Genomic DNA, 27965 nt, shown 5'->3' on the forward strand with positions numbered 1-27965 from the left:
GTACACTTCATCCATTCAAATGGCTATATATCCGACAGCACCTGAAGGCACCATATGTGAAAGCCTCTTTCACAACTCTCATTGTGGTCAGGGTCAGTTACCAACGTATACGTAAGTGAAAACATACAGTGCTGTGTCACTGATATGTACAATTCATTTTGATTGGGTCGTGATCATAATAATTATAATCTAATTTCTGCCATATATCTCCCAACGTTTTTATTTGATGATGGTGAACTTAAATGTATTTTTTTCTACCTTTGACTGAATATATTGCATTTGTAGGTATATTTTCATGCTGTACGTTTTTGATATCAATTTGTCTCAATATGCCAATTGTTCAGGCCATCTTGATGAAATTCTTAGGTTTTGTCTTATCCTAACATGTGTGATATGTGCTGTTACTGATTTCCTGCTGCAATAGTCCCCTTCACTGTTGACCTACTGTATGTTGCCTTCATAAAAGCTCATAAAACAGATAGGAGTCACTCTGTGTGGTTATATGATGCCCATTTTATGTATGTATGATAGTGATGTGATGCCCTCCAGTCTGATCTAATTTAATATGCAGGACATCACTGGGGCAGAGATGTACACAATAAGCTATTGTGATGGTAATGAATTTGAAGGTCAGAGGAAAAACTTATGTAGATTTTAATTTATTCAATGATTTTTGCCCACATGGCCAATAAAACTGAACATTCACTCTCTGGATTAGATAGAAGATGTGCCCTTCACCAGTGATATTACTGTACACATTTTATAGGCCTGTACATTTTCCTAGTCGAGACCCTCAACCATCTCACATCTCACCCCTATTTATCCCTTAGTTAAAATGATCTGGTGTTATTTGTTGTATTCCGTATTGTAAAACTGTATATCCATCAATCAAGTAAACTGAGGACCCCCTGGACCTCACGCCTTAATACATGAATGCACTACGTCACAGTGTCAGTCACAGCCTGCCTGCAATGATTTTACTTTTCATTTCTTCAGAATAAAAGCAGATATAATCCGTTTCCTTGAAGACAACTTTTTGGGCTGATTTCTGTTAAGGTTTGCAGGCAAGCAGAAAACAAGGAGTGAACCCAATGATGCAGACTTTACAAAAAGACTGAGAGGAAACAGTCCAAATGATTTATTTAACAAAAATTAGGGCAAACAAATTCCAGCTATGTCCAAAACTCCAAAAGCAAGAAAACCACAGGGAAACAGGACAGAGACCAAAAATCACAGATACCAGGGACTAGGCTAGGAACTACTTACTAGAATCACGAGGAATAAGCAAAGCTCCATATAAGGGATGATGCCACAAAGACAAAGGGAAACACACTGACTTAAATAGACTGAGAAAACTAATTAGACACAGGTGAACACAATCAAACAATCTTAAGGGTAGGAAAAATACAGGAAGTAAAATCAACTTAGAAACATGAGGGATGGCTACCAAAATAAAACAGGAACTAACCACTAAACAGTCCAGATCCTAACAATTTCTATAGGTTAATTGTAATGGTCTGTAATGTTTGCAGTGGATACACCGTATAAATAACACGCCACATAAGCAACCATGAATGGGACATTTTGTACAGCAATTCATAAATTTATTATCCATAAATTCCTCCTGGCTCCTCTCGTTTCACGTCGTATATCAAATGTTGCAGAAGGCTATTCGTCAATCATTGTTTTATTTTGAAAGACTTGTCAGGAAGTTATGACGGTTGGTGTTCTTGACTCTGGTCCAACCACAACCAGCATGGTCTACATTAGAGCCTAAAGTGCAGCCTGTTGCTTGGACATTATTGAAGCAGCATGTCGTGGCTCTTCGGCTGGGGGAAGGGCTCCGGGTCACCGCCGGTGGAGGAGCAGACACCCGCTGCTCCTGCTGAGGGTGCCGGGGGAGCACCAGGAGGCCCAGGGGGAGACAAACCCGGGGATAAGTGGAGTAACTTTGACCCGACTGGGCTGGAGAGAGCTGCAAAAGCTGCAAGGGAGCTCGACAAATCAAGTGCGTTGCGTTCTAATTTCTTATTTTTTTCCACCAATTCACAATATGACTTCTTTTCTGTCATCATTTCTCTGCTGTTTTTAAGTCCAGCGCTTCTTTACTGCTCCTGACAACCTGTCCCATGTTGGGACGCTCTGTTCTTTTTCGGATGAGAGTGCCTCACAAAAGGCTGGCCTCAAAGTGTCTCAGTGACAGATGTGCACACGGTGAACATCATGCTGTGTGAGCACTGTTCAAACGAACAGTTAACAATTCAATTATTTACACGGTCCAGGCTGGCAAAAGCCACTGTGGCACTTTGCTCTGAAACTTTAACAGATCTTGAGCTTAAAGCAGTTGTGAGGTCGGTGTACTTTGGTGGTTTTGAATAGAGTTTGGATTGCAGTTGTCTCTCTTAGCCTCCTGAATTACTTACTAGAATTTCTATCTTTCTGGGGCCGACCCGGTCACACACACACACACACACACACACACACACACACACACACACACACACACACACACACACACACACACACACACTAATGATGATGATATTGTTATTATTATTATTATTATTATTATTATTATTATTATTATTATTATAACAACAACAGCAAACCGGGCCGTAATCCCACCCGGGATCTGACCCGGGGCACACACACACTAATAAGAAGAGCAGTTTCAAGTTTCAGGGAGTCAATGCCGAGCAGCTAAAACTGAGTTTTTCTTCTGGAGGTCAGTACCCGGGATCCGACCTGGGACACACATTAATGATAAGAATAATGATAACAGCTGGGTCCCGTCAACTTGAATTAAAGGCATGGGAACTTTCCCGGAACATACCCGGGACCGACCCGGGACCAGACCCGGGTTCCGATCCTGGATCCGACCTGGGACATGCACACACTAATAATATTATCAATGATAATAATAGTAATAATGATAACCTGTGCCGGGATCCGACCCGGGACACACACACACACACACACACACACACACACACACACACACACACACACGCACGCACGCACGCACGCACGCACGCACGCACGCACGCACACACACTGATTACAGGAAGTCAGTGCAGTAAATGGTGCGTTAGAGCAGCGGTCCCCAACCACCGGTCCGTGGGCCATTTGGTACCGGGGCTCACAGAGAGACTGAACAATAAGTATTTTGTTGATCATCAGAGTCTGACAGAAGTTTTATTTTGAAACTCAGGTGCGTCCACCTGTGCCTCTGTACACGTCAAACGGTAGGGGAAAAAAAGTAAGCCCACAAGCAAAAATGATTAAAAACCAAACGTCTTTGGAGAGCTTCTTCGGAAAGGGGAAAAGGCAAAATGATGAGACAGAAGAAGAGCCTACAACTTCCAAGAAAAAGAAAGCTGCACTTCAGAGACAATATCAGCAGAGCAGCCCTACTTAAAATACGCGTTTATCGCTTCAGGTGTTTCTCACGCACCAAGCTCGCCGTGCGTAATATGCGGCGACAGGCTCGCAAATGAGGTAATGAAGCATTCTCTTTGAAGAGAAACAAGCGCAGGGCTCCCACTTATTACAGCAACTACATTCAGGGTAATGTTGTGATGTATTTTTAACAATTTGTTTTAATTTGTTTTTATGCCGGCCCGGCAAAGTATTGCTTTACGTGAAACCAGACCGTGGCGCAAAAAAAAAAAAAAAAGGTTGGGGACCGCTGAGTTAGTGTCATCAGGTCGACTTGAAATAAAGGCATCTGACCCCAGAATCAGACCCGACCCCACACACACAAACACAGATGGAGATATGGAAGAAAACAAAATTAAAGACAATGAACCACGCAATGAAATATTACAATCTCTGCAAATCACAGCATGAAATTATGGTATAAGTAGGTTAAAATAGATTACATAGAATGCATAAAATCAAGTAAAACACAATATCAGGGATCCAACCCAGGACACACACACTAATAATAATGATAACAGATTAAAAAAATGAAAATAAAATAAGATGGAGATGAGGATGAAAACAAAATAAAGCAATAGAATAAATCATAGATCATAGATTCGGCTGGGTTTAGCTGTCAAATGACGGCAGGGTTTCTCATTTGACCGCATGAGACAGGCGGGACAGTCTACAGCACAGTGAGAGGGATTTGGTGGGTGTGTCAGGGAGCAAAGAGGGAACAAAGTGTCCCTGCGAGCTCAGCCCCTCGCCTCTCCTGCTCATCATGCCTTTCAGCATTTGCACATGAACATTTGTTACTGCTGTTCACTGCATGTGGGATATTTTGCCCCAGCAGTGTCCATGTTTGGTTTTTTTAAACACTTCAGTCACCTTTCAAATTTCTGCTGTGCTCTCTGCAACAAGCAACAACAAGCAGACTGTCCCACATCACCGTGTAGCAGCAGTTTGAAGCACAGTGTGTAACTATAATTGTATATGTGCAATAATAGTTGTTTTCTTATTTACCTCATCAGGACATGCCAAAGAAGCATTGGAGCTGGCTCACATGCAGGAGCAGACTGCACAGCTGGAGCATCAGAGCAAAGTGAAAGTAGGTGTTAGAGAAGTGTGTGTGTGATCAACTGTGTCAAATGTGTTGAGAAGAGGTACCTGCTAAACCCTGATGTCTGTATGCACCACACAAACTCCCCAACAGGAATATGAGGCGGCTCTGGAGCAGCTGAAGGGTGAGCAGATCCACCTCCAGGGCGAGGAGAGACGGAAAACTCTTTCAGAGGAGACGAAACAAAACCAGGCTGTACGGGATTAACTCTGCACATGCCACACTGTTTTGACATTAAAACACAGTAACAGGCGACACATTTTCCATTTGAATGTAATGAATTATTTTCTGTATCACCTCTAGAGGGCACAATATCAAGACAAACTCGCCAGGCAGCGGTATGATGATCAGCTCAGGCAACAGGTAAACCAGTTAAACCTTTGCAATGAATTCCTGCATTCCTGAATGGAGCATTCATCATCATCATGTTTTTTTTTAAATCGACAGCAATTCCTCAATGAGGAGAACCTTCGCAAACAAGAGGAATCAGTAATGAAGCAAGAGGCCATGAGAAAAGGTGGATGAACCCAAATGGGCTGTTTCTCTTACACATTATCTATTCAACTCTTTCATTATCCTGCTTAAAGGTGCAATAAGTTGGATTTGGGTTACTCCAAAGCAAAGAATGACTTGAATATGTCTGCAGGTTGTTGATCAGTGCAGATGACTCAGTGATTACTCAGCTCACTGTGAGATTTGTGGCTCTCTAGGGTCTCTCTGTTTAGCTACCCGATCCAGGGGAGTCAAGACAGTCAAACAATATTAACATTTTTCTTGTGGATGATGAATTGGCTCATCAGTGCACATTTGAATTGGATCTCCCCTCTTATAAGCTAGGCTGCTACTCTTTTTATTTTCTGTAATTAAACAAAAAAACACAGACACGGATAAACCTTTTTTAATGGTGCCTTAATAAGTAACTAAACCAAAAGTACAGAATGAATAAAGAAAATTGGGGTGCATTCAGAAACAAAATGTTCTTTTTGTTTTTGATTTTTGAGATAACATTCTTAAGTACAAAGGAGCGTATCTTTGCATCAGTGCAGTGTGATAATATGTTAAACCATGCAGATTTTAAAGTAGGTCAAATGCTCAGCTCTGGCAGAGGTCTTCATAAGCATGTAGTCATTAATATCTTTCCTCCCAGCTACCGTTGAACATGAGATGGAGCTGAGACACAAGAATGACCTGCTCCGCATCGAAGCGGAGGCCAAAGCCCGTGCCCAGGTGGAGCGGGAGAACGCAGACCTGATCAGAGAGCAGATCCGCCTGAAAGCTGCTGAGCACAGACAAACTGTCCTTGAATCTATAAAGTGAGGCCAAAATGACTTTCCACTTTCCTTAATCCTCAGAGTAACTGGCGTGTTATCTTCAAGTATCTCTCTCAGCTGTAAGTAGGTGTTAAACTAAAGTCCCAGAGGGCGGTGGCGAGTGTGGCTGCCACAGTGGAGGCAGTCAGTGTGATAATTGTGTTTCGCTCCTGGCAGGACGGCAGGTACGGTGTTTGGGGAAGGATTCAGGGCCTTCGTGTCTGACTGGGACAAACTCACAGCCACGGTAAATCCATGTCAGACCTGTCACGTTTTGTCACAGGAGGACTGCAGAGGATTATGGGAAGCAGTGGTCTTTGTGTTTATATGCCACACAGCGTGTTTGAAGATGTGTGTCTGCTTTTCTTTGCCCATCGCAGGTCGCCGGGTTGACCCTGTTGGCCGCAGGAGTTTATTCTTCCAGGAACGCCACAGCGTTGGCCGGGCGCTACATCGAGTCTCGTCTGGGCAAACCCTCACTGGTCCGAGAAACCTCCAGGCTGACTGTTGCAGAGGCCATCAAACACCCAATCAAGGTCAAACTACGTCCTAATTTTCATGTTTTTACTATTTGTTGTGTGGTTGGTGGCCTACAGATAAAATCCAACATCTACACAAGAAAAATGTAGGGTGTGTGTGTGTGTGTGTGTGTGTGTGTGTGTGTGTGTGTGTGTGTGTGTGTATATGTATATAATGAGACAGCTTTAGATGTAAATAAGTGCATTGTAACATAAGGATTATCTTGTTTTTTTGAGAAGCACTGTGCAGAAATATCAGTGAAATGTCTGGAGTCTTGTTGTAATTGAGGTTGTCGACATCAGCCTGCAACAGCTGGTAGCGCATCAACTTTCTGAGAAGAAATTGTTTAAATGGATTTGTTCATTCATATATTGTCTGCAGCACATCCAGCTAATCCTGCCAAATGGACTGAATCTGTGAGAATTTTAGAACGTACCAAACTGGCAAAAACTTCAAGGATGCTATCAGTTATACCAGTGAAGTGTGTAAAATTAATGAGTGCATACATTTTATTGAGAAGACACCAGTACACCAGGGGGAGTCCTGGGCTTAATCTTTCAAGAAGTCATTTTCATGTTTTTAACCCCAATATCTGACAAGGAACTGAACATTTGAATTTGTCTGTAGCAGAGCATAAGAGTCACTCATTGGTGATAAAATGTTAAAATGATTTCGCTTTTTTGTATATTATGACTGGAGTCCAAGAAATTCTATGTATAAGCACTCAAACACAATTCCTGTGACTAGCTGTTAACTGATTAGTGCTAAAAGTCACCACGCAATTCCCTCCGTTTCCCTATTTTTAGACAGCCAAGCGTCTGAGAAGCAGACCGCAGGATGCCTTAGAGGGCGTGGTGCTCAGCGTGAGTCATTCACTGTTAATGATTTTCATATCTTCTGAATTCAACATCTATGTTCTCTTTTTACGACTTTGTGGAAAGTACTGAACGCTGTCACTGTGCTATGGATCACACAGGCAGCTTTGGAGGAACGTGTGAGGGACATTGCCATTGCCACTCGTAACACCAGGCAGAACAGAGGCCTGTACAGAAACATCCTGATGTATGGACCCCCTGGAACCGGAAAAACACTCTTTGCCAAGGTATGGCCAGGTCAAACACTGTTCGATTTTCTTTCTCTTTTCATGTTTTCACATTTGGCTTTAGAAGATGGTTGAAGGTGAGGACACTGACTTTCTATATAAATAAAAGAATATTTTCTACTCCTTTATGTAGATACTACAGCCCTGAGCCAGCTTATTATAGCCATGTGATGTAAGGCGTTACATTTTTGGCCCAACTCTCAGAGTCTGGTCAATTTTTCTCTGCCCATGTCGTGTAATGCATTATATTTTTCAGGTTTTTTCAGGTTTGTTACAAATCGCATAGAAAATACCACAATAATGACTGATTACAAAACATTTCACCACAAATCCTTACAGATATCAGTCCTTATCTTACAGATATCACTTTAAAATGTTTATGCTGTGCATAATATTTACGTTGTTTCTGATGCATTTAATTAAAGATAAAACTCATTTGCCCCGCGACCCCAAAAGGGATAAGCGGCATTGAAAAGGGATGGATGGATAAAACTCATTTGTAAAGCAGAATATTTTCTATGTATTTAGCTTCTTCATGTTTTTAAGATGCACTTATTTTTTGCCTCAAAGCTCTTTCCATTACCTTTCAGAAACTGGCTCTCCATTCAGGGATGGACTATGCCATCATGACAGGTGGGGACGTGGCACCCATGGGGCGCGATGGAGTCACTGCCATGCACAAGGTGTTTGACTGGGCCAACACCAGCGGAAGAGGGTAGGCCACTTTCATTTGCTCTATTAACATTCAATAAATTTGTCCCAAGAATATGTATCGTTAACTATTGACAGTTCAACACTAGACCATATGCTGTGTTACATACAGTACAGAGCTACTGTTATTCTGCTGGCTTAATTACTTTAAAGGCCTTAGAGAAAATGGCTGTTTTTAAGCTCGTTCTCTTTGATCTCTGATTCTCTGCAGCCTCTTGCTGTTTGTAGATGAAGCTGATGCATTCCTGCGTAAACGATCCACAGTGAGTTCAGCTGCAGTCCATATGCATGGTGATGGTGCCCTGTGTTTTAATCATATATTCATGAGTCATGATTTTTGCATCGCAGGAGAAAATCAGTGAGGACCTCAGAGCCACCCTCAATGCATTCCTCTATCGCACCGGGGAGCAGAGCAACAAGTTGGTCTCTTGCTTTATTCACTGTGCATTGCTGGGTATGAAAAGGTCATTGCCCTGACTGAAAAGGTCACTGGCCGACTCTAAGTAGTCTCATTTTCTCTCCTCAGGTTCATGCTGGTTCTTGCTAGTAACCAGCCAGAACAGTTCGACTGGGCCATTAATGACCGCATTGATGAGATTGTAGACTTTGCATTACCAGGTCTGGAGGAGAGGGAAAGATTGGTGCGCCTGTATTTTGATAAATTTGTGCTGGGTCCTGCCACTGCTGGGAGACAGTGAGTACTTGCATTGTATTTCAATAACAGCTACTGTTGCTGCTCTGTAGCAGAGGAAATTTATGACCACCAAGGAAAGCATTGATCCCTAGAGGTCGCCTTGCTAGCTCAAGTTGCATAATGGTGTATATAATGTATTCAGTCTTGAAAGCAAAGTGGTGTCTGAGTCTTTACTTATTGCTTTTATGAAATGGTGTTTAAGTCCTCTGGAGATGTAGTACACAAGCCGTTGCAGAGTGCATTGGTCAGTTGGAACCAGTGAATGTACGGATCATCAGTGATACGAAACAAGCTAAAGCTCAGTTACTGTGCAAACCTCTTGTGCTTTAACTCAACAGGAGATTAAAATTGGCTCAGTTCGACTATGGCCAGAAGTGTTCAGACATTGCAAAGCGAGCAGAAGGCATGTCTGGTCGTGAAATCTCCAAACTTGGTGTTGCATGGCAGGTGAGTAGAAAAGCCCAATGACACAAAATATGAGTCTGCTTTGAAGCACATCCAAAACCAACCATTAATGAAAATGTTTTCCTGTAAGGCTGCTGCATACTCTTCTGAGGATGGAGTTTTGACTGAAGCGATGATTGACTCAAGAGTTGATGATGCCATCAAGCAGCATGCGCAGAAGATGGACTGGGTGCTGATGGAAGCAGTTGCAGGGGTTGGCAAGGTCGGCGTTCTCCTCCCTAAGGAAATGGCTGCAGGAATCACAGCCCAGGAAGATGCTTCACTTGTCCAAACTGAAGATACCACCCTGACTGTACAACAAGTCCTGCCACTCCTTGAGGTTGTGAGCAACACTGCCCAGGCAGAAGCAACCACTGCACCATTAGAAGTGGACGCAGAGGTAATCCTCAAAGAGGCAGTGACTTTGGTTAAAGAAAGTGATGCTGTTGCCGGGAGAACTGCAGAAACAGCTGATGCCACTGTTGAGACAGCAAATGCTGTCTCATTGGTGCAGGAGGTTGAGGCTATCAAGGACCTCACTGAGGAGGTTCTTGGTACAACTATAGCTACAGACACTGTTGCTCCTGAGATGAAGGATACAGCCAGTGAAATTAAAGAAGCTGAATGTATACCAACTTGCACTGTCCAAGAAACTGCTGCCGTGACTAAAGAAGAGCCAACTACTGATGTTGCTGTGCAAGAGACGGAGGCCACAGAAGTAATCAAGGAGGAAAAGGATGTTGTTGCAGACTTGGAAACAACAGTCCCTGCTGTTGCTCAGGAGAAGGAATTAGATGCTGTCGTCTCTAATGTTGTCCAGGAGCCAGAGGCTACAGGAGATGGACTGTCTCAGGAGACTGTTGTTCAGGAAACTGTGTCAGCAGCCATGTCTGTTAATGGTGTAGAAACTGAAGCCATTAAGGTTGTTGAGGAGGTAGCAAATGATGCTGCAAAGATTGCAGAAAAAAGTGTAAGCAGTGTAGTTCAAGTGACTGAGACCATGGCAAACACCGTAAAAGAGGCTGAAGCAATAGCAACTGATGTGGTCAAGGTGGCTGATACTGTAGCGACCATCAGTGAGGAGATGGAGGCAGTTGTTACCAAGGAGATTGAAGTGATGGAAAGTGATGTTGTCAAGGATGAAAATGTGGTTGTAGTGGGTGAGTCCCAAACATCAGAGCTCACTAAAGAGGCTGAAGTGGTTGTGACAGATGTGGTCAAGGAGTGCGAGAGTATTGATCCAGAGGTTGTTAAGGAGGTTGAACATGCTACGACTGAGACTGCTACCAAGGAAGCTGAAACCATCCCAACAGAGTGTGCCACTGAAACTGACACCACAGGGTCAGAGGAACCCAAGGAGCCTCAGATTACGGTCACCAAGTTTACCATAGAAGGTCAAACCCTGGCAGAGATAACAAAAGACCCTTTAACAACAGAAATTGCTGCAGAGGCCACTGAAGTCACCCCAGCAGAGGTTTCTGAGGAAGCAGAGTTGCTAACAACCGATGAGGCTATATCTGTGTCTGCAGAAGATGTGAAAGTGCCTGAGACTACTGTGGTTCCTGCCAAGGAAGCTGAGGCCAAAACAACCAAGGCTGCGGAGGAGGAAGGGACTGTATTAACTGAAGATGAAGACGAGACAAACTCAGCAGCTGTCCCCAACATAGAAACCGAGGTTGATACAGAGACGGTTGTGTCAGATCAGTCTGAGAAACTTGAGAGTCAAACCACAGAGAAGTCTGCCGCCTCTCAAACTCCCAGCACTGAAGAAGCTGAACAAAGCCAAACTGAGAAACCCCTCTCAAACAAACAGACTGGAGATGATGACAAACCTCCTGCCACACCGAGTCCAACGCAATGATCGCTCGGAATCTTTGATGAAATGCTGTTGTGAATGTTTCGTAAATACTTCAGCACTTAAGTCTGAAACATTCTGTCTGCTCTTCTATCAGTGTATTGGTAGTCATTTAAGCTGGGCTCAGACTACAAGAGTTTTGGGTACATTTTTCCCAGATTCACCCCTCCTGACAAGGTGAAATCTGAACTTGGTCAGCACCTGACTGTGCTGCTAAACATTGTATCCCTTGAGGCTAATGTTAGCTAGCATACTGTTGACAGACATTAAAACTGAAAGTTAACATCTCACCTCCACTTCTTGTGGAAGAATAGACGACCAGTGCTGAATGCGTCTGCTCAACCATTTTGTCCTCCAGACCCGTTTAGCCGTCTGCTTTTGTTTTTTAAGTGTTACTACAGCAAGGTGTTGCACCACGTCAGTCTCCATTTTGTTTACATCTGCTTCCCCATGTGATCATATGAAAATTCATGTGGTTCATTTCTCCCTCGACATGATAATAGTATGGTATGTGATGTGCCATTATTTTCAAATCTTTCAGTGCATGCATGTTTGAGATTAGAGAACATCTGTGAAGTTTCTCCTTATGTGCATGAATGAAAACCTGCAGTCTGAGCCCGGCTTTACTGTGAGTGCCACGATAATAGTTTGATTATAGCCTGTAGGTTTGTATGAGTCTGAATAAAAGGATGTGGGAAACACCGACACTGTCTGACTGTTGCCTTCTGCTTTTTTCCTCCTTCTTTTCTGTTGCTGTTGCCATTTTCAAAGGCTGTGTCTGTCTGACATTTTGAAAATTTGCCCTCCAAAAAGGATGTTCTCCCATGTTTGCTGACCAGCTCTGGCAAGAGTTCAATTACACATCTGCAAAATGTTCATTCAGAACATCTCTTCCCTGGCACTTCTTAGCAAGAGCGCTGGTGCAGTTGAGACCTGCCCTTGACAAATATCCATCTTTTATAGAATGACTGTGGGTCCTGCCAGACCTTTATTTAAACGTGGTTTGGAGAAATGCTTGAGATGCAGGTGACTGTTTGGCCTTTCTCACACATGCAAAATCAAACAAACGCATCCAAAAATCCACTATCATTGATGCATTTTAGATTTGTGTTAAAATGATCAGTTGACTAATCAATTAGTTGAAAGCGTCACAAGGAATCAATAAAACTTTTGATAACCAATTAAACGCTGATGACTTTCCATGCAGGTTGAAGAGGTGTAACTGTATTTACCGTAAAGCTCCCAGCCAAGGTGGAAATACTGTTTTAAATGGCCTCACTGTGACTGGAACGCGCCATATTGTGCCCGTGGATAATAGTGGAGAGCTTTTCTCAGCTGCATCAGGATGTCATTGGCATTGTTAGTCATTTCAGAAGTGTTGTTAGTCAGTGCTTATGAAATTTCTATTTGAATTATAATAAACGGAGCTGAAGTTGTCAGCAGGACCTCTCTGTATAATCTGTCTGTTGTTGCTGCTCTGGAATAACCCCTCGCTATGAGAATGTGTTCTCATCCTCACTCATATGATTGGAATGACACAATCAAACATCAGAGGTCACTGTTGTGCTTCAATGGCACTTTTAATAAAACAGACATTTCATCCTCACAACAGCAATGTCTGGACAGAGAGGACGAGGGGGGGGGCTGGGTGAGGGTTCCCTCTGCTGATTGGCTGGTTGCTCCTGATAAGTGAGAGGGAATTGGATAAAGAAAATTGAACTGTGCTGTTGAGCACAGTGTGGGGAAGATGGAGGGGTGTGTGTGTGTGTGTGTGTGTGTGTGTGTGTGTGTGTGTGTGTGTGTGTGTGTGTGTTTGCGTATTGAACTGACTCATCTTGGCTGGCATTTATTTCTCCTTCCGTGTCTACTAAAGAATGATAATATAGCAAAGAGAACCCAGACCGCAACCGCACACGTTCCCCTCCCCCTCACATATTTACAGGAAAAATTAATACATTCAGTTAATTCACTAAGTAACAAAGCTAATTAATCTGTTTTTAGCAGAAATCACATGGTTTCACATCCAGTTTTCAAACAGACTCGTCTCTCTGTTCCATTCTTAGAATCTTTCCGCACACAGTCCATCATTACATTTCTATTGATAAACGACTCACACAAAAATCCCCCCACGCACCCCCTTTTAAAGACTGTTAAATCCCACTTGCCCATATTTATAACTATTTACAGAAGCAGCAATCTAACATCACAAAAACCCACCCACCCATCAGTCTCATTCACCCCTCCCCACCCAATACAGAAAAAAAATATCCTGACACCCGTTTTGCCGCCCCGTTCCATACACTGCCCACATCTTACCCTGTTCTAAAAGAGCATGCCAAGTTTAACAATGAACACAGAAAATGTCTCTATACAGAAAAAACACCCTTAAAAATGCTTCTTTTTTTTCTTTTTTTTCTCTTTCTTCTCCCACAATGGTGGACATGGACATAAGACAAGATTTCAGTGGCAACAAATAGTCATCTTGTTCCATTTTGGGATCTTTTTAGTGCTGACAGGGGGCGGGTTTAGTCAAAAGAAAGTCCTGTCGTGGGGGTTTAAGGGGGCCATGTTATGAATAGTGGGAGGGCAGTTTTCCAGGGTCTCTGAGGCAACAGTTGGCCAAGAGGCAGTTTGGGAAGGGGGATGAGGGGTTTAGGGGAAGGGGTCTAGTTTTTTTGTTTGTTTGTTTGCTTTTTTTTTTTTTGAGTCAGAGGTGGCGGGGACTAGGGTGGCCATTGTGGTAGAGCTTCTGCTTGATGTGGACCATGTTGCCGCTGGAGTCTTCCAGCTGTCTGAGCTGGGCTCGGCGACGGAGGTCTCGAAGGTTGCAGAACTGGGGCAGCCATGACCAGGACGGGGTATCTGGAGGAAGAAGCCAAGAGGCAACATGTCAGTCAGAGGAGACTGGGATTAGTGTGTGGCCAACAGCGTATACTGGCCTTTCCTTTAATACTGTTTGCTGGTCTGTATCCACCTGGATGGATGCATGATGGATGGATCATGTATTTGAAGAACTGGTCGCCTGTTTGGACATTGTTCCCTTGAATTTGCTCTAATGCAATATTATGAGCCTGAAGAGAAAAATATACTCCTAAAACTACAGTCCAAAGCAGAACTGTTCAGTCATGGTGTTGACAGCTTATTTTGTTGGGATTTTGTCTTGCAGCAAATTGAAAACATCCCATGGACACATCAAAAAGGGTAAAAATGGTTTTCATTGGAGTGAGCCTACATTGTGTTGCTTTTGTAGTTGTGCAGACATGCGCAAAGACAAATGAATGCAGACTTCGAAAGACGGCACGGCTAGAAGAGACGACACTCATGAGATCAAGGCGCACAATGGTGTGAAATCCGTCTTAGCCTGGTTTTCTGGCTCTAAATCCAGTTAGAGGCAGACAACACATAACAAGCAGCAACATAGAGAGCTGATCTCTGAGCTTTAAACTGTCCTTTTCAATGTTAATGTCAACACTCATTCTCTCTGTGAATAATGTATGTATGGATTCAGGGCCACTGGTATTGGCTTGTCATTTTGTCCACCTCTGATGACTATGATTCCTTTTCTTTCATTGTCATGCTCAGTTTCAGTGGAGAGGTGATGTTCTAAATTCTGCATTTCTACTGACAAGAATATTATTTTAAAGACAATGTCAAAAATTTATGTGAAATTTTAATTGAAACCATAAAACAGTCAACTTTAAAAATCATATCTTCCATCCGACATTTAGTATTTTCAAAGCTGGGCCAGTTCAACCAAAAAATGGCCCAAAATCATGTGCAGTAAGGTTTTTGTATCTCTGTAGTGTGCAGCACAAGAGTGAGTTATGAGCTCCAAACAGACTGGAAAAGCTGGTGTTTAATATGTCTTTAAGTCACCATCTTCCTCATAGCTGTAACTACATTTAATTCTGGGAAGTAGGGGGAGCTTTTTACGGTGAGGGCAGAGTGACAGAGCTGAGCTAAAAGATTGGAACACTGAAAAATTGGATGAGAATGGTCAATGGCATCAATCTCTTCAAGTGCACCCTGGCATTGCCCTTGATTTTTCACATTTGTGTTTGGGCTGTTGCACATGTGACATGTGTCCTAGCTTTGTTTCTCTACGGTCAGAAAGCTTTTCCAGATAACATTAAGAATGACCCCCTTTTCTTTTGCGGTGTCAATGTGTCTTTCTGTCTTTGACCAATTAGCAGCCACCATGGTGCACATAAAGATTACACAGGCGTTCTAATGCAAAGGTCGACCTGCCGTGAAATCGCTGACCGTCTGGAAAAAAAAGTGGGGTTTCATGTATGTGAGGTGTAGAACGTGAAGAGGGGAATGGCAGAGCAGACATTCGTGCTTGTCAGGTTATAAACTGGAGCCGGCGAGGCGGAGCGAGGTCCACAGAGACAGCAGAGAGGGAAGGAGGGGAGAGCCCCAGACAGCAAACCCAGTAGCAAATGGCCCTTCTAGAGGATGAGCGAGAGGAGGGGTGGAGGTGGTAGTGGGGGTGGAGTTGGGGAGGAGGCGGGTGAGGTGTTGGATGGAGGGAGAGAGAGTGAGTTATTTATAGCTGTGAATGGGTATGCTGTCCACAAGGACTGCTCTGAAGGGTATCCAAAAGAAAAGGGGCAACGAAGACAGGTTTCTCTCATTTGAATAAAAGGATGGAGATGGACATGGGGATGGAGTCTGCAGACATGATAATGCAAGGCAGAAAAGGGGAAGTGAAGGCACAATTGTTATGCTATTTTGGTGGAAGGTAGTGGGAGGCTTGTTAATGCTGAACGCCGGGTCATCACATTCTCCATTTATAAGACAATTTTTGTCTTTCTCTTTCAAAAAAGACTCCCGTATCAGATATTTGCAGCACATCAGCAATACCAGAAAAAAGTAGTTGCAGCAGGAAGCATTGTAAAGGAAATGGCCAGGAGTAGATTCAATAAGTGAAGAGGAAGGGGAGAAGGAGGAGCTAGAGATAGAATTAGAAGAGGGGGGAGCAATGGGAATCAATGTGCATCTCAATGCACTGTGTGTGTGTGTGTGTGTGTGTGTGTGCGTGTGTGTGTGTGTGTGTGTGTGTGTGTGTGTGTGTGTGTGTGTGTGTGTGTGTGTGTGTGTTTCTCACTTGCCATTCCAGCTGCTCTCTCTCATTCTATTTATAGCTCTGGAGGAGAGTGTGTGTGTCTGTGTGTGTGTGTGTGTGTGTGTGTGTGTGTGTGTGTGTGTGTGTGTGTGTGTGTGTGTGTGTGTAAGTGGGGGTGGGGATGTGACAGCATCTCCATCCTGCATCCATAACACACACACACACACACACACACACACACACACACACACACACACACACACACCTTTCCCCGCTCTGTCAGCCTCACCTTCACTCCTCATCTCAGGGAGGCTAAACGAGTCTGACCTAGCATCAACGTCACAGTCGACACCCGCAGAAGCGAGGGGCATTCCCTCCCAGTACAAAAGAAGACACCTATAACTCCCACTATATAATATTATTATATTAATATTATTTTTTTTTTTTTATTATGGTGATGTATTTTACACTGTATGCACTGGTGAAAACAGCGTCCTCACCCTCTGCTGCACAACCTTCCACACCCCTGAGCAAAGCAATACTGGTGCAGTTCAAGCCCCTTAGTATTGTTATTGTTTATTACAGCAGCTCCTACAACACCAAAATATTCAAGTACAGCATGATCTTTTCTATCCTAAAAACTAATATTAATACACTTTTGGTTGGATTTTGTCTTTTGGTTGTTGCTGGTTACTATCCCACCCTGCCTGAGGAGCTTTTCCATGGCGGCCAAAGTATCCAGGTCATATATCACCTACTTTAGCATTATCCTTAAAACTGAGGATCTTTCCCCCCAATCCTGTTTTTAAAAGCTTTGTAGCGATATTAAGTTTCTCTCAATGTTGCTAATTGGTGCCAAATGAATGAAAAAAAACCCCGTTGTCTGTGTTTCCCTGTAGAGTTTGAGCCTAGCTGGGTGGAAATGCCCATGAAACCGCCACAACTTTGAGAAACTACAACACTGTAATCCAGGATGCTAATGCTTGGCTCATCGGTGAGCATCTCGCCAGTGCAGTCAGTGGTTGATGTCTCTTCAGCAGAACGCCAGACTATGAGAGATTTCATGCTGCCATGTCATGATTTCACACGTGTGTCTAATAGCTGCTTAGCTTTAGCATCACTGAAAGCCTTTTATTCTTCTTTGCTCATACAGTATCTGCACAAACACACTAACAACGCTGGTGAACTGTACACCACATGTTCTGTCACACTACATCTGCCACATTCCTTTTCTTTTGCTAAGGTAACATGCATCCTTCATGTGTCGGGAGGAGATGGTAAGAGACATGAAACAGATCTTTCAGGGAGCGCACTGACAGGAGACAGGAAATTAAGGAGCAACTATCGCACTCATTTGGATTTAAACACATGGTCTGTTGGAATGTAGCTTTCACTACAGCACAGCAGATGGTGGGAGTGAAGTCATTTCGCAGTATTTGGTTCTCAAATACTGTATTCGCAGTATTTGGTTCTTGGTAACTTGTTTATGTATATTTGTACATGTATTGTATTGGTTATCACACAAAATCAATACTTGTTTTAAACAAACAACAGCATGGCCAGGTTTTCTCATTAGACAATAAATTTGAAGCTACTCGTTCCCCTTAATTTACGTTATCTTTAGTGTAATGTGACCTGACGAGCTGTGCACTCAGGCAATATACACATCTACACACCAAGACACTTTATGGCTCTCTGCAAACGTGTAAATATAATCCACATCATGTTTAGTAGCTGTAACTTAATTTCTTCATATTCTTATGCTCCCTTGTTTTTGTTTGCTGTGGATGCAATATTGAGTTTCCATTTCACCTGAACTGCCTTCGGACTAAGACAGGAAAACCGTGCAAACACGCACAAAGCATAGATGTAACTCCATACAGAGAGTAACAGGGCCAGGGTTCAAACCAGGACCCTCTTAAAGTGACGTGACAGTGCTAACTACTGAACCACTGCGCAGTCACAGTGTTATCAATGACTTGGCTTGACACGCAGACATTTCTGGGACATACAGTTACTCTTGAGGCAAAAGTGATATTGTTAGTTGAGTTTAAGGGCCTGCACACTCATGTTCAGCGTGATTTTAATCATTTGGTCTGATTCAGTCCTGTGCTGACGTGTACATACTGATCTTGACCGGCATCCTCCTGACCCTACTGTTAGCTTTGTTGGATGGGACAAATGCATCTTTATCATTGGGTGTGCTACAAAACCTGATCAGCGCATTGCTGGTCTGTGCTGGTAGGATACAGGTTACTCCATCTCCATCAGGCTTGCAAATGTCACATGCCGACTTGAATCCACAGCTTTGTGTGGCTAGAAAATGGAATACCATGTGCATCGTAAACAATACACACATATTTCAGCTGGCTTGTGTTGGTTGAATTCAATTAGAAAAGGTACTATGCTGTCTCTGTCAAAAGATTCATTTCATCTTCTGGTAGAGATTCAACATTATACCTGCTGCCTTAGATGCTGCCTGCAACCCATTTAAGCAGGTTTCCCCAACCTTCCCTTTTACGTAAGTAGCACAGGCAAATGGAGCACAGCCATTATTTTTAATTCATGAAGTCTGATGACATCATGTAAACTCTAGCATAGCTCTGCCCACCCTAAACCTGAGGTCTAATCAACAAGACCAGTTGGAAACACCTGTGTGGCTCTGCAGGGCGGTACCTTTTTCACAGAAGACATGTTGATAGGCCACAGTAAGAAAAGCACAGGTGGAAAGAGTACAGTTGATGTTGGCTGAATTCCATTTAGGTGCACTGGTTTCAAGGTGTGTGTTAGAGCACTGCTACACTGTCATGACTTACAGACGCTTGAATAGATCGGAGCCATTGCTAATGTTGTTAGTAACACCTGAGTCAAAATGCCTGCTGTGAAAAAGGCCTGTTTAACACTCATGTACATCTTTATGACCAAAGCAAGGGCCCTAAATCCTGGAATTCTGGAACAGTTTCCATGTGCAGTGACTGATGTCTTGTTGTTACTGTGAGGCTGCCAGGCAACCATGTAGTGACTTCGGGAAATCACTGCGCTTGAAAAAATTGTTTGAATTTAGCTCATCCATTGACAGTATGGATCTCCATATTTAAATCAATTTTCTGATAAGCTTTGCTGGCATCACTGATGTGGTGCAGGAGTGGTTTACTTCATACCTAATAAAACATCTTTCTTCTATTGAAGTCGATTTGTGGAGTCCCCCAAGGATCTATCTTGGGTCCCTGATTATTGTCTATTAGTATGCACTCCTTGGGGTATGTCATCGCTGACAAACTGTTCAAGTCAAATAAAGGTTTGTAATATAGATGTATTGTGTGTTATGTCATGTTTCTCATAATAAGAGCAGGATTTCCAAACATTTGAAAGAGTCAGATATCCTAACAATTATCCCTCCTGGGCCCCATATTATTAAGCCCATAATCTCAGGTCTGTCATTAGACGCTCAAGGGGTGTGAATGTATTTCATTTAACTGAGGCACATTGCTAAGAGTTTTTATTTCTATTTACTGCCCTGGAGCTTTACTGTTGTGACACACTGTTGTGACGCACTTGTGGTCTTAACAGGGGAAATATCAACATACTACAGTAAATACAGAACACTGCTCCCAGGCTAATCACACTGTCCAAGAGAAGTGAGCACATTGCCTAAATGCTTATCTCCCTTAAGACTGCCTGTCAATGGTAGAATTGATTTTAAAGCTTAGTTGTGTGATTTGTTAACCCCAAGTGAGCCTTGATTGCTGGTTGAGAGCCTCTTTTAGGGTCCTTTATCATGGGAGAGTTATGCGTACTGTTCGACCGCCGACAGCTGGGCATACATTATAATCAATCAATTATATATATATATGTGTGTGTGTGTGTGTATGTGTGTATATGTGTATATGTGTATGTATGTATGTATGTATGTATGTATGTATATAAAATTGATTCAGAACTTCAATATTTTGATACATATCTTTGCCTTTACACTGTAAATTACTCTGTAAAGTCTTTTTTTAAAGCACTATATAAAAGTTTATTCTTTGTTATTAACATACACTCATGCTCAGCTAAAATTCCACATTTCAAACATTAATAGCCTACACCCAACAGAAAAGGAAGTTATATAACAATGAATGCTGTGAATCAATTTTTATGAATATAAATTGAGGGAATTGTCATTTTGCCCGTTAGCTAACTTGTACCCTGCAGAACTTTGTTTTTCGTACTCCCGTTGAGGTTTAACTCAGCTCAAGTGTTAATTGAGGGTTGCATCATCTGCATTATTTCAGTTCCTATTAATATTCTATTTCACTTTACTGCATTGCTTTGCTATTTTGCTCTTGCAGCATCTCCAGTGAGACCACTGAAGGTTTAACTTAGCATAATACAAGGGTGCACAGATGCTACAGTCAGCAGAGATGAGTCTATTAGACGTTAAATGTTTGATATTTAATTCAAATCATTGCTGACAAGTGATTGAACCAAACATACTGAGAAATGATTTTGTTTGACATCAGCTGTCACAAGGACATCAACTTTTCTGTTTAGTCCAATGCTAACCCAACGTTTTAGCAAACAGGCTAATACTGAAAGACCTGCTAAAGCTTAGTGCAGGGATTACACTGCTGTATGGCATCACAATGAATTTAAGAATATACATTAAAGCTAATATCTGTGGGGGATTTAATGAGAATCACAAGCAGAAGAGACCAAAAATTCACAATTCAATCATTTTGTTTGATTAGTTTTTTCACTTAGACCAATCTCTACAAAAGTGCTGCTTTTAACATCACATTCTCTACTCTGAATTCATGCAAAATTATACTTACAACCACTTCTGTTTCATCACATTTATCTTTTTGAGAGTCTATAGTACCACAGTTCTCATTAGGATTTGTTTTCTTTGTTGACTTTTAAAGAATTTTCTCCTAAATAATGAGTTAAATATACCTTAAATACACATAATGATGGTGATGTTACATTAGGATATGAGTGCTGCTGTTTCCTGAAAACAAACCAAGAGGATTATTAGTGAAATAAGATTTCAGGTATTTCCACTGTCCAAAAAAGAAGACAGCAATTTAAAAATAATTTTACCTCAACTGATAGCCGACGTCTGAGTCATCACACAGTTGGAAGGTTTAGCTGTGATTTTCCAAGAGGTCGCAGTAAACTGAGAAAAAAATCAGTGAGAAGAGCCAAAAATGGGCCAAGCAATGGGGGGAAGGTCATTAACCAGAGCTCCACCAACTGCTGTGTTAACCTGGCAAGCACTTGCACATGCAGATTCATGGTGGACAGATATAGAGCGTATTTACAGCATTTCTGTAAACAAGCGTTTTGCAAATATTGGCCACCATAAATCCTGCTTTAAATTATAGATACTTTGTTACATGTTATTTCCTGTCATGAGCTGAGCTCTTGTTTCAGTTGTGTTAATGTGTATCTGCAGCAGACCAGCGAACAATGTCCATCTTACCGTAGTAGCGGCTCGCCCTCCAGGCCCTGACGGCACAGTGTAGGACTCCATCCAGCCACAGCAGCAGCCAGCTGATGCAGAAGCCCAGCAACAACCCCAGCATCAAGTCCATCTCCTGCTTGGTCACACTGTCACTCACAAAGTAGTTCTCTGATGAGTCCACCAAGGAATGGTCCCCATCATATGGGATTACGTAGTGGACATGATGCCTGGGGCCAGGACAAAGAGGGGACGGGAGTGTTAGATACAGTATACGTAAACCAATATAATAATCTCGTGAATATGGCATCTACCCCCTTCACAGCGAGGCACAAAATGTGAGTGTGTGTGTGTGTGTGTGTGTGTGTGTGTGTGTGTGTGTGTGTGTGTGTGTGTGTGTGTGTGTGTGTGTGTGTGTGTGTTTTTGTGTGTACGTTTGTGTGTGTGTGTGGGTTTAGGGTTTACGTGGGTGCTTCCAGGGTTTATAATGTACCGTCTTGAGGTCTGGGATCATATGGCACTATCTCTGTTTGTTTTGAAATACAATTTGCACTACAGTTAAATATATATTTAGAGCAATGTCTATTTAACATCGTTTAATGTGCATTTGTATATTATTTTTCTTACTATTATACCGAAATACTTTAATACTCTTATTTATATTTGTACAAGGAAATTGTTGATTACTGTCTTATGTATGCCTGGATGTTACACTCCACTGTTCCAAATTAAAAAAAAAAAATCTTGGTAATGAAAGACACAAATGAACATATCTTAGTCATCTCAAAGACAAATAGATGAGTGACAAATTAAAGGAAAAGCCAACATAAAGTAAAATACTGGGCGACCGTGGGTCTCCAAAACAGCTTCAGTGCTGCTTGGCATATATTCTGTGGAGCTCTATGGAGGGCTGAACACCATTCTTTGAATAGATATTATTTCCTTCATTTGATGTTTTGATGATGGTGGTGGAGAGCTCTGTATAACACGTTTCCCCAAAATCTACCATTGGTATTTGACTGGGTTGGGATCTGACGATAGAGGTCATCACATATGATTCATACCATTTTCATACTCATTTTGTATACAACTGTCTATATGTGGAATACCCATTCTAACTTGGTTGATGTCTTCAGATTTCTATCTAAATTTTAATTCACACTTTGCTGCACTCCCCATGAAGCCCTCTCAAGGACCCCTGGGTGTCCCCAGGCTGCACTTTAGGCAAGTTTAAGGCAACCAACTTATAGAATAAGCAACACTCTGCTACCTCCTTTACTGCCTACTGTTAAGGTTTTTAGCAAGGCTTTTACTCCCATATCCACAGTAAAAATCTGTAAAAACCTTGATAAATAAAATCCTCCCGATGTAAATACATCATCTAAAATCAACGAAGTGTGCAAATAGTTCTTGAGTTATAAGTAGCATTTATTTTTTCAAAATGGGCTTCATCTTTTTCACATCATTTTGGGAAAACATTCTCAAGCCACACACATTCTGACTAGAAAGTTTCTAAATTTGTTCCAAGTATTAATGACATGAATCCAAGTTTAATTGTTTTTCCACAAATCAACGGGGTGTGTGATTGCTACTATCCAGGTGTCACAAAGGACTGTGGTGAAAAATATTGAAATGTTGCGCCGATAATCTTTGAGGTAGATCAGTGACTGCATCACTCTGTTGCATTACGGCTGAGGCATGGTGACACCACATAAAGCTCTGTACATCAGCTGCTGCAACAGCTGCTGATCAACAATCGTCCAGTTCCTTACATTTACTTTGCCTCATTGTCCACTGCTGACCCCACTCCACTGTAAACCAGATACATCCACTTGATATGAAGTCTTATTATACTGGTATTACCTGCCCTCCTGAGAAGGGATGAAGGCTTTTTCCAATCTGACAACACAGTGAGTTGTCTGACAGACACTGTAAGGATATACAGTGGGAGCTGAGAGATTTAACTGCTGGAAGTGAGTACAGACGCACACCTCTGTTCACACACTTTGAGAAATTACACTGATAACACTTTTAGACTGGTGCAGTTTTTTAAAACCATTAGGACTTTTTACAAAGAGTCCTCTGGCAATTTACTAATGCACTACAATACGTTTGAAGGACGTGCAAGAGACGAACTTAAACACAGAATGGTCAGAACTGAGGCAGCAGAGACTGAGAAATCCTGACTTTTAGTCTCTAGTGAGGCTCAAGTGAGATTCTACATTTCCTGTAAGGTAACATGGTAGCATCTTTGCTCCCTGCCAGGTTAATGCACACATCTTTGAAACTCCATGCCCCAGTTTGTACCACAGGTTTTCTGCATATTTGAATAAATGTCTGCTTTTCTTATCTCTATCTCCTACTGATATAACACCTAACAGTTAATGAAAGCTGCTAAGCTTAACACTCAGTGTCTGTTGGGTCTTTATTGCTACGATGCATTGGAACTTAACTGGAAGTTTTACTGCTCTTTCCGACTTGTCTGGTGTAAATTGAAAAAGAAGTCAGCATCATGAGTAGCTCAGGACAAAGAAAGAATCTCCACCTACATAGATGCAACTTCATTAACAGAAAATCCACTCACGCAGTTTGATTGACAGTTGATGTCTGGGAAGTGCAGTGCAGAAAAAACACAGCACTTAGTACTGACTATAGAGGAAAAAAAACACATCTTGCAGATTAGCACCTTAAGTATCTTACTGAAGAAGCAGTGGCGCCATGTGGGGGATCAAAGCCCCTGTTGGACCTCACTGACTTGGGCCATACAGCCACTGAGGTCCATTAACACAAAAACATTATCTCAAAAAAAGAGACACGTAAAATACAAGCCAGAATCTTCCTCCAGGTCTCTTTCTCTTCCCTGAAGAAAACTTTTACCCAAATGTCTGTAAATACAATAAAGGTTTTTTTTTTTATGCTGCTTTTGTACCTTTAATCTGATTTACTGTGAGTCCTATTCACCTGCCCCCACCAAATTATTGTGTATGTCTTCTTTTCTAGTATAAAAAATAAATATTATTCTTTTGTAAGATTTCGGGGTGAAAATGCCACAATAAGAGCATTAAGATAATCTTAAAACAGCTTCTCTCATAGCAGCATGACACCAATAAGCAGGGTGCACCAGCTGCACACACAGTCCCACTTCCTACAATCTCTCCTTCTCTGCCACAGAGGCAGCTATTGTAGGCCAGGCTTCGGCGCATCAGAGAAGGTAAAACTACATCCAAAACAGAGCACAGGGGCTGCCAAATAAAATGACACTGGCTGTGTCCTCAAGCCTGATAAGGTGAGCGCTGTGGGCGTCACGACACCTCCAGGCCTCATGGATGGAAGGGCAGGCGAGTGAAGCTCAGATCTGCTCCGTTTGTCCACATATCCTCTGTTTCTCCTGTTTGTGTGAACAAAAAACACATGCCTGACTCTCATTTAGGTGGTGTTTCCAGGTCAGTCAAAGACACTGTGTGGGTACAGTAGCCTGAAGTTTAACTGAGCAGTGGTTTGGAATTGTACTGTTTTATCAGTGCCTATGGATTGACAAACACTTGGAGAAAAGATGATCATTTTCATACATAAACAGAAGTCACCGCTTGATGCTGCTGATGTGACTTTATTTCGGAAAAATCCTGTTGGCACTCACAACCAGTATGTCATGATTGTCAAAATATTCTATATCAGTGATACATCATCTCATCGCAAATCCTTTCTCCAAACACATTTCTCGTCTTGATTAGTCCATATCGCATCACATCTGTCAGTGTGCAAGAGGTCTGTCCAAAACTTTGACTGAGATTATCCCTCTTTGACAAACATAATCTAATAGCACCTGATGATGACCCATTTCTGGATTTACAGGCTAAAAAAACACACAGAGTAGGAACTGGCCTCTTAATGCTGCTAATGAACTGCTTGTACATCAACCCCCTCACTGCAGCATGCACAGCATACACTGCTGTTTTGTTTAAATGTGCATCTGTTCAGCTTGCAGCAACATGAATGGTGACATTTCTCCCCTCCTGAAACACTGATCTGTCTCCGTGGCTGCGTGGCTATAGGTTGCCTGCAGGAAATGAGTGAACCAGGATCTAATATCTGAGTAGGTGTGAATCTACTGGATAAAATGACTTTAAATCTCGATCAAAGCAACACTGTTGCCATACCCTCTGAACCTGTAGTCTTCAGACCATTTAAAAAAAAAAAAACAGACCCGCATGTGACTCTGCTCATCCACACAGCCTCTAGCCTGCTGTATGACTTGCTTACTGTTAATGGAAAATGCATAATTATGCTGCTTAAATCCGAATTAATTTATTAATGAGTGTCTTGCTGCTGTTGCCCCCCCCCACTTCAAACCTGCTCTCACTGTGACAGCAAACAGCAGGTAGGCTGATGAGCCAGCCAGTACCCTCAGCTCCATAACACTTCTCAAGCCATAGCCACTTCACTTCAACACTCATATGTTCATAATTGGCCCAGCAGGTTTAGATCCTCGCCGACACCGTGTAGGCCTGCGTGCATCGCGCAGCGCACTTGATGCTCAGATTGTTTTTGAACGGCCTTATATTGCTCACAGTTCATTACCTATTTATGGCTCCGACACACACCTTCGTATATGCAGCAAAGCCGAAATCCTCGCAGCAGCTCCTTTTGTAAAGGGGGGAAAAAACAAGAAGAAGACACATCGCGACCGAACGTGTCATCGGGTTTTATGTTCGAGCGAATGAGAATAAAAAGCTGTATGAAAACATCCGCCGCTATGTAAGAGCACCGACTGGCTGATAGCAGGTTGGCTCTGCGGGGGCTTCACCGCCAGAAATCTTCGAGGCCTCTTCAGCAATTAAGAATTGACGGGTTAAAAAAACACACACACCACCATGTTTATCCCAAATATTGTGCGAGGATGATGGCATTTACCTTCCACAGTTGCAGTGACAGACGCGGTCCTCCCCTCGTAGATGCGGTAAGATGTAGTTGTGAAAGCGATCCAGTAGTGCGTTCATGTCCATTAAACAGGCTATCGCCTGCAAAGAACCATGCAAGTCAGCTGGGACATGTCAGGCAATAGGCTAGGCTATTCCTACAGACAGCGAGGGATTCTTTTCATTAGGCTATGGTATCAAGATAAATAACAACAGTGAGGGTCATTAAGAAAGGGAGAGAAAATAGCCAGAACAGATCCTCCCGATTCTAAGAGGGGGACTCTTGCCTCAAAACGGACTTAGATTATTTATTTATGACAGCAGGTAATTATAGGTAGGCTAACCTACTTCCACATGTCATTGATAGGCCTGCTGTGTGAGGTATAAATGTGGTAGGCTACATTTATGGCACATTTGTACTCATCTGATCAAACATTAGCCTCGGTGAGTAAATTAGAAACCTCACTGTAGCTGAGGCAGGTGAAGATGTCTTACCATTACAACTGAAGCACCAAGAATCATAAAAATCATGGTGGTTGTGATCATATGCATCAAAACTTCCAAACTGGCCGCCGTCCTGTAGCCCGGGATTCTACCCGCGGCGGTGGAGACGCTCCGGCTGGGCTCTGGGCGCTCTGTCCCGGCAGGAGCCGCTCATGGAGCCGCCGCGCCGCTCCTGGCTCCCCGTCCCTTCAAACTGCCCGGTCTCCCTCCGTCCCCTCCTACACACACACACACACACGGCAAGCCGCTCTCTCAGCCTTCACAGCGCCCTCTCTCCATCCAAGTATCCCCCCCCCGGTCGGTCGGATGCGGCTGCCGCTCGCTCCAAGGAGGCAGCCCTCTCCTAATTACCGATGCAAAAGTGATCCGTTCTCCCAGGTGCGTGTCTATCTCTATCCAGCTTTAAAAAACCATGAAGAAAACAAGTGAAGGACTCCCTCGATATCATCTAAAAGGGTGTCTCGGTATCCTCTCTCCCCCTTTTCCAAGTTATCCCAAACCGGCTGCGCTTTAATACCGGCGAATTCTCTCCTCCATCGGCGAAAACGGTCGATTTCTCTCGCCTGGACGTTTCAAAGAGCTGCGCCAACTCCTCTCTCGGCCATCGCCCTCGTCGTTCTCGGAATGCTTGATAACATCGACATGAGGTCCAGCTAGTTCCAGTCGGGAACTAGACCCACCCTGCGCCCCGAGTCCAGTCCGGATCCCGCAGCTGCATCAACGCCCGGAGCCAGACACGCATGATTATCCCATCCTGGCTCCCAGCAGCTACACGAGCATCCACTCCCACCACTTGTGCGTGTGAGCGTGCCTGTGCAAGCGCGCGCGCGCGCCTGTGTGTGTGTATGTGTGT

At 42.9% G+C, this 27965-nt stretch overlaps 2 protein-coding genes across 2 annotated transcripts; one reads left to right on the plus strand and one right to left on the minus strand.

Annotated features, from left to right (window-relative positions):
* Positions 1-1768: 1768 nt before the first annotated feature.
* On the plus strand, positions 1769-11870 carry LOC139335090 (ATPase family AAA domain-containing protein 3-like). Its single transcript, XM_070968521.1, has 16 exons — positions 1769-2008; positions 4455-4531; positions 4637-4738; positions 4847-4906; positions 4991-5060; positions 5691-5856; positions 6031-6100; positions 6234-6389; positions 7179-7235; positions 7349-7474; positions 8065-8189; positions 8397-8448; positions 8534-8604; positions 8712-8879; positions 9218-9326; positions 9415-11870. The coding sequence occupies exons 1-16, from the start codon at positions 1813-1815 to the stop codon at positions 11182-11184; spliced, it is 3375 nt and encodes a 1124-aa protein (XP_070824622.1). The 5' UTR covers positions 1769-1812; the 3' UTR covers positions 11185-11870.
* Positions 11871-13573: 1703 nt separating this feature from the next.
* tmem240a (transmembrane protein 240a) lies at positions 13574-27927 on the minus strand. Its single transcript, XM_070969386.1, has 4 exons — positions 27104-27927; positions 26604-26710; positions 21714-21922; positions 13574-14040 (listed from the first exon to the last, which is right to left on the minus strand). The coding sequence occupies exons 1-4, from the start codon at positions 27158-27160 to the stop codon at positions 13886-13888; spliced, it is 528 nt and encodes a 175-aa protein (XP_070825487.1). The 5' UTR covers positions 27161-27927; the 3' UTR covers positions 13574-13885.
* Positions 27928-27965: the final 38 nt, after the last annotated feature.

This window comes from Chaetodon trifascialis, chromosome 8 (genome assembly GCF_039877785.1).
Source record: "Chaetodon trifascialis isolate fChaTrf1 chromosome 8, fChaTrf1.hap1, whole genome shotgun sequence".
NCBI classification, from domain to species: Eukaryota; Metazoa; Chordata; class Actinopteri; order Chaetodontiformes; family Chaetodontidae; genus Chaetodon; species Chaetodon trifascialis.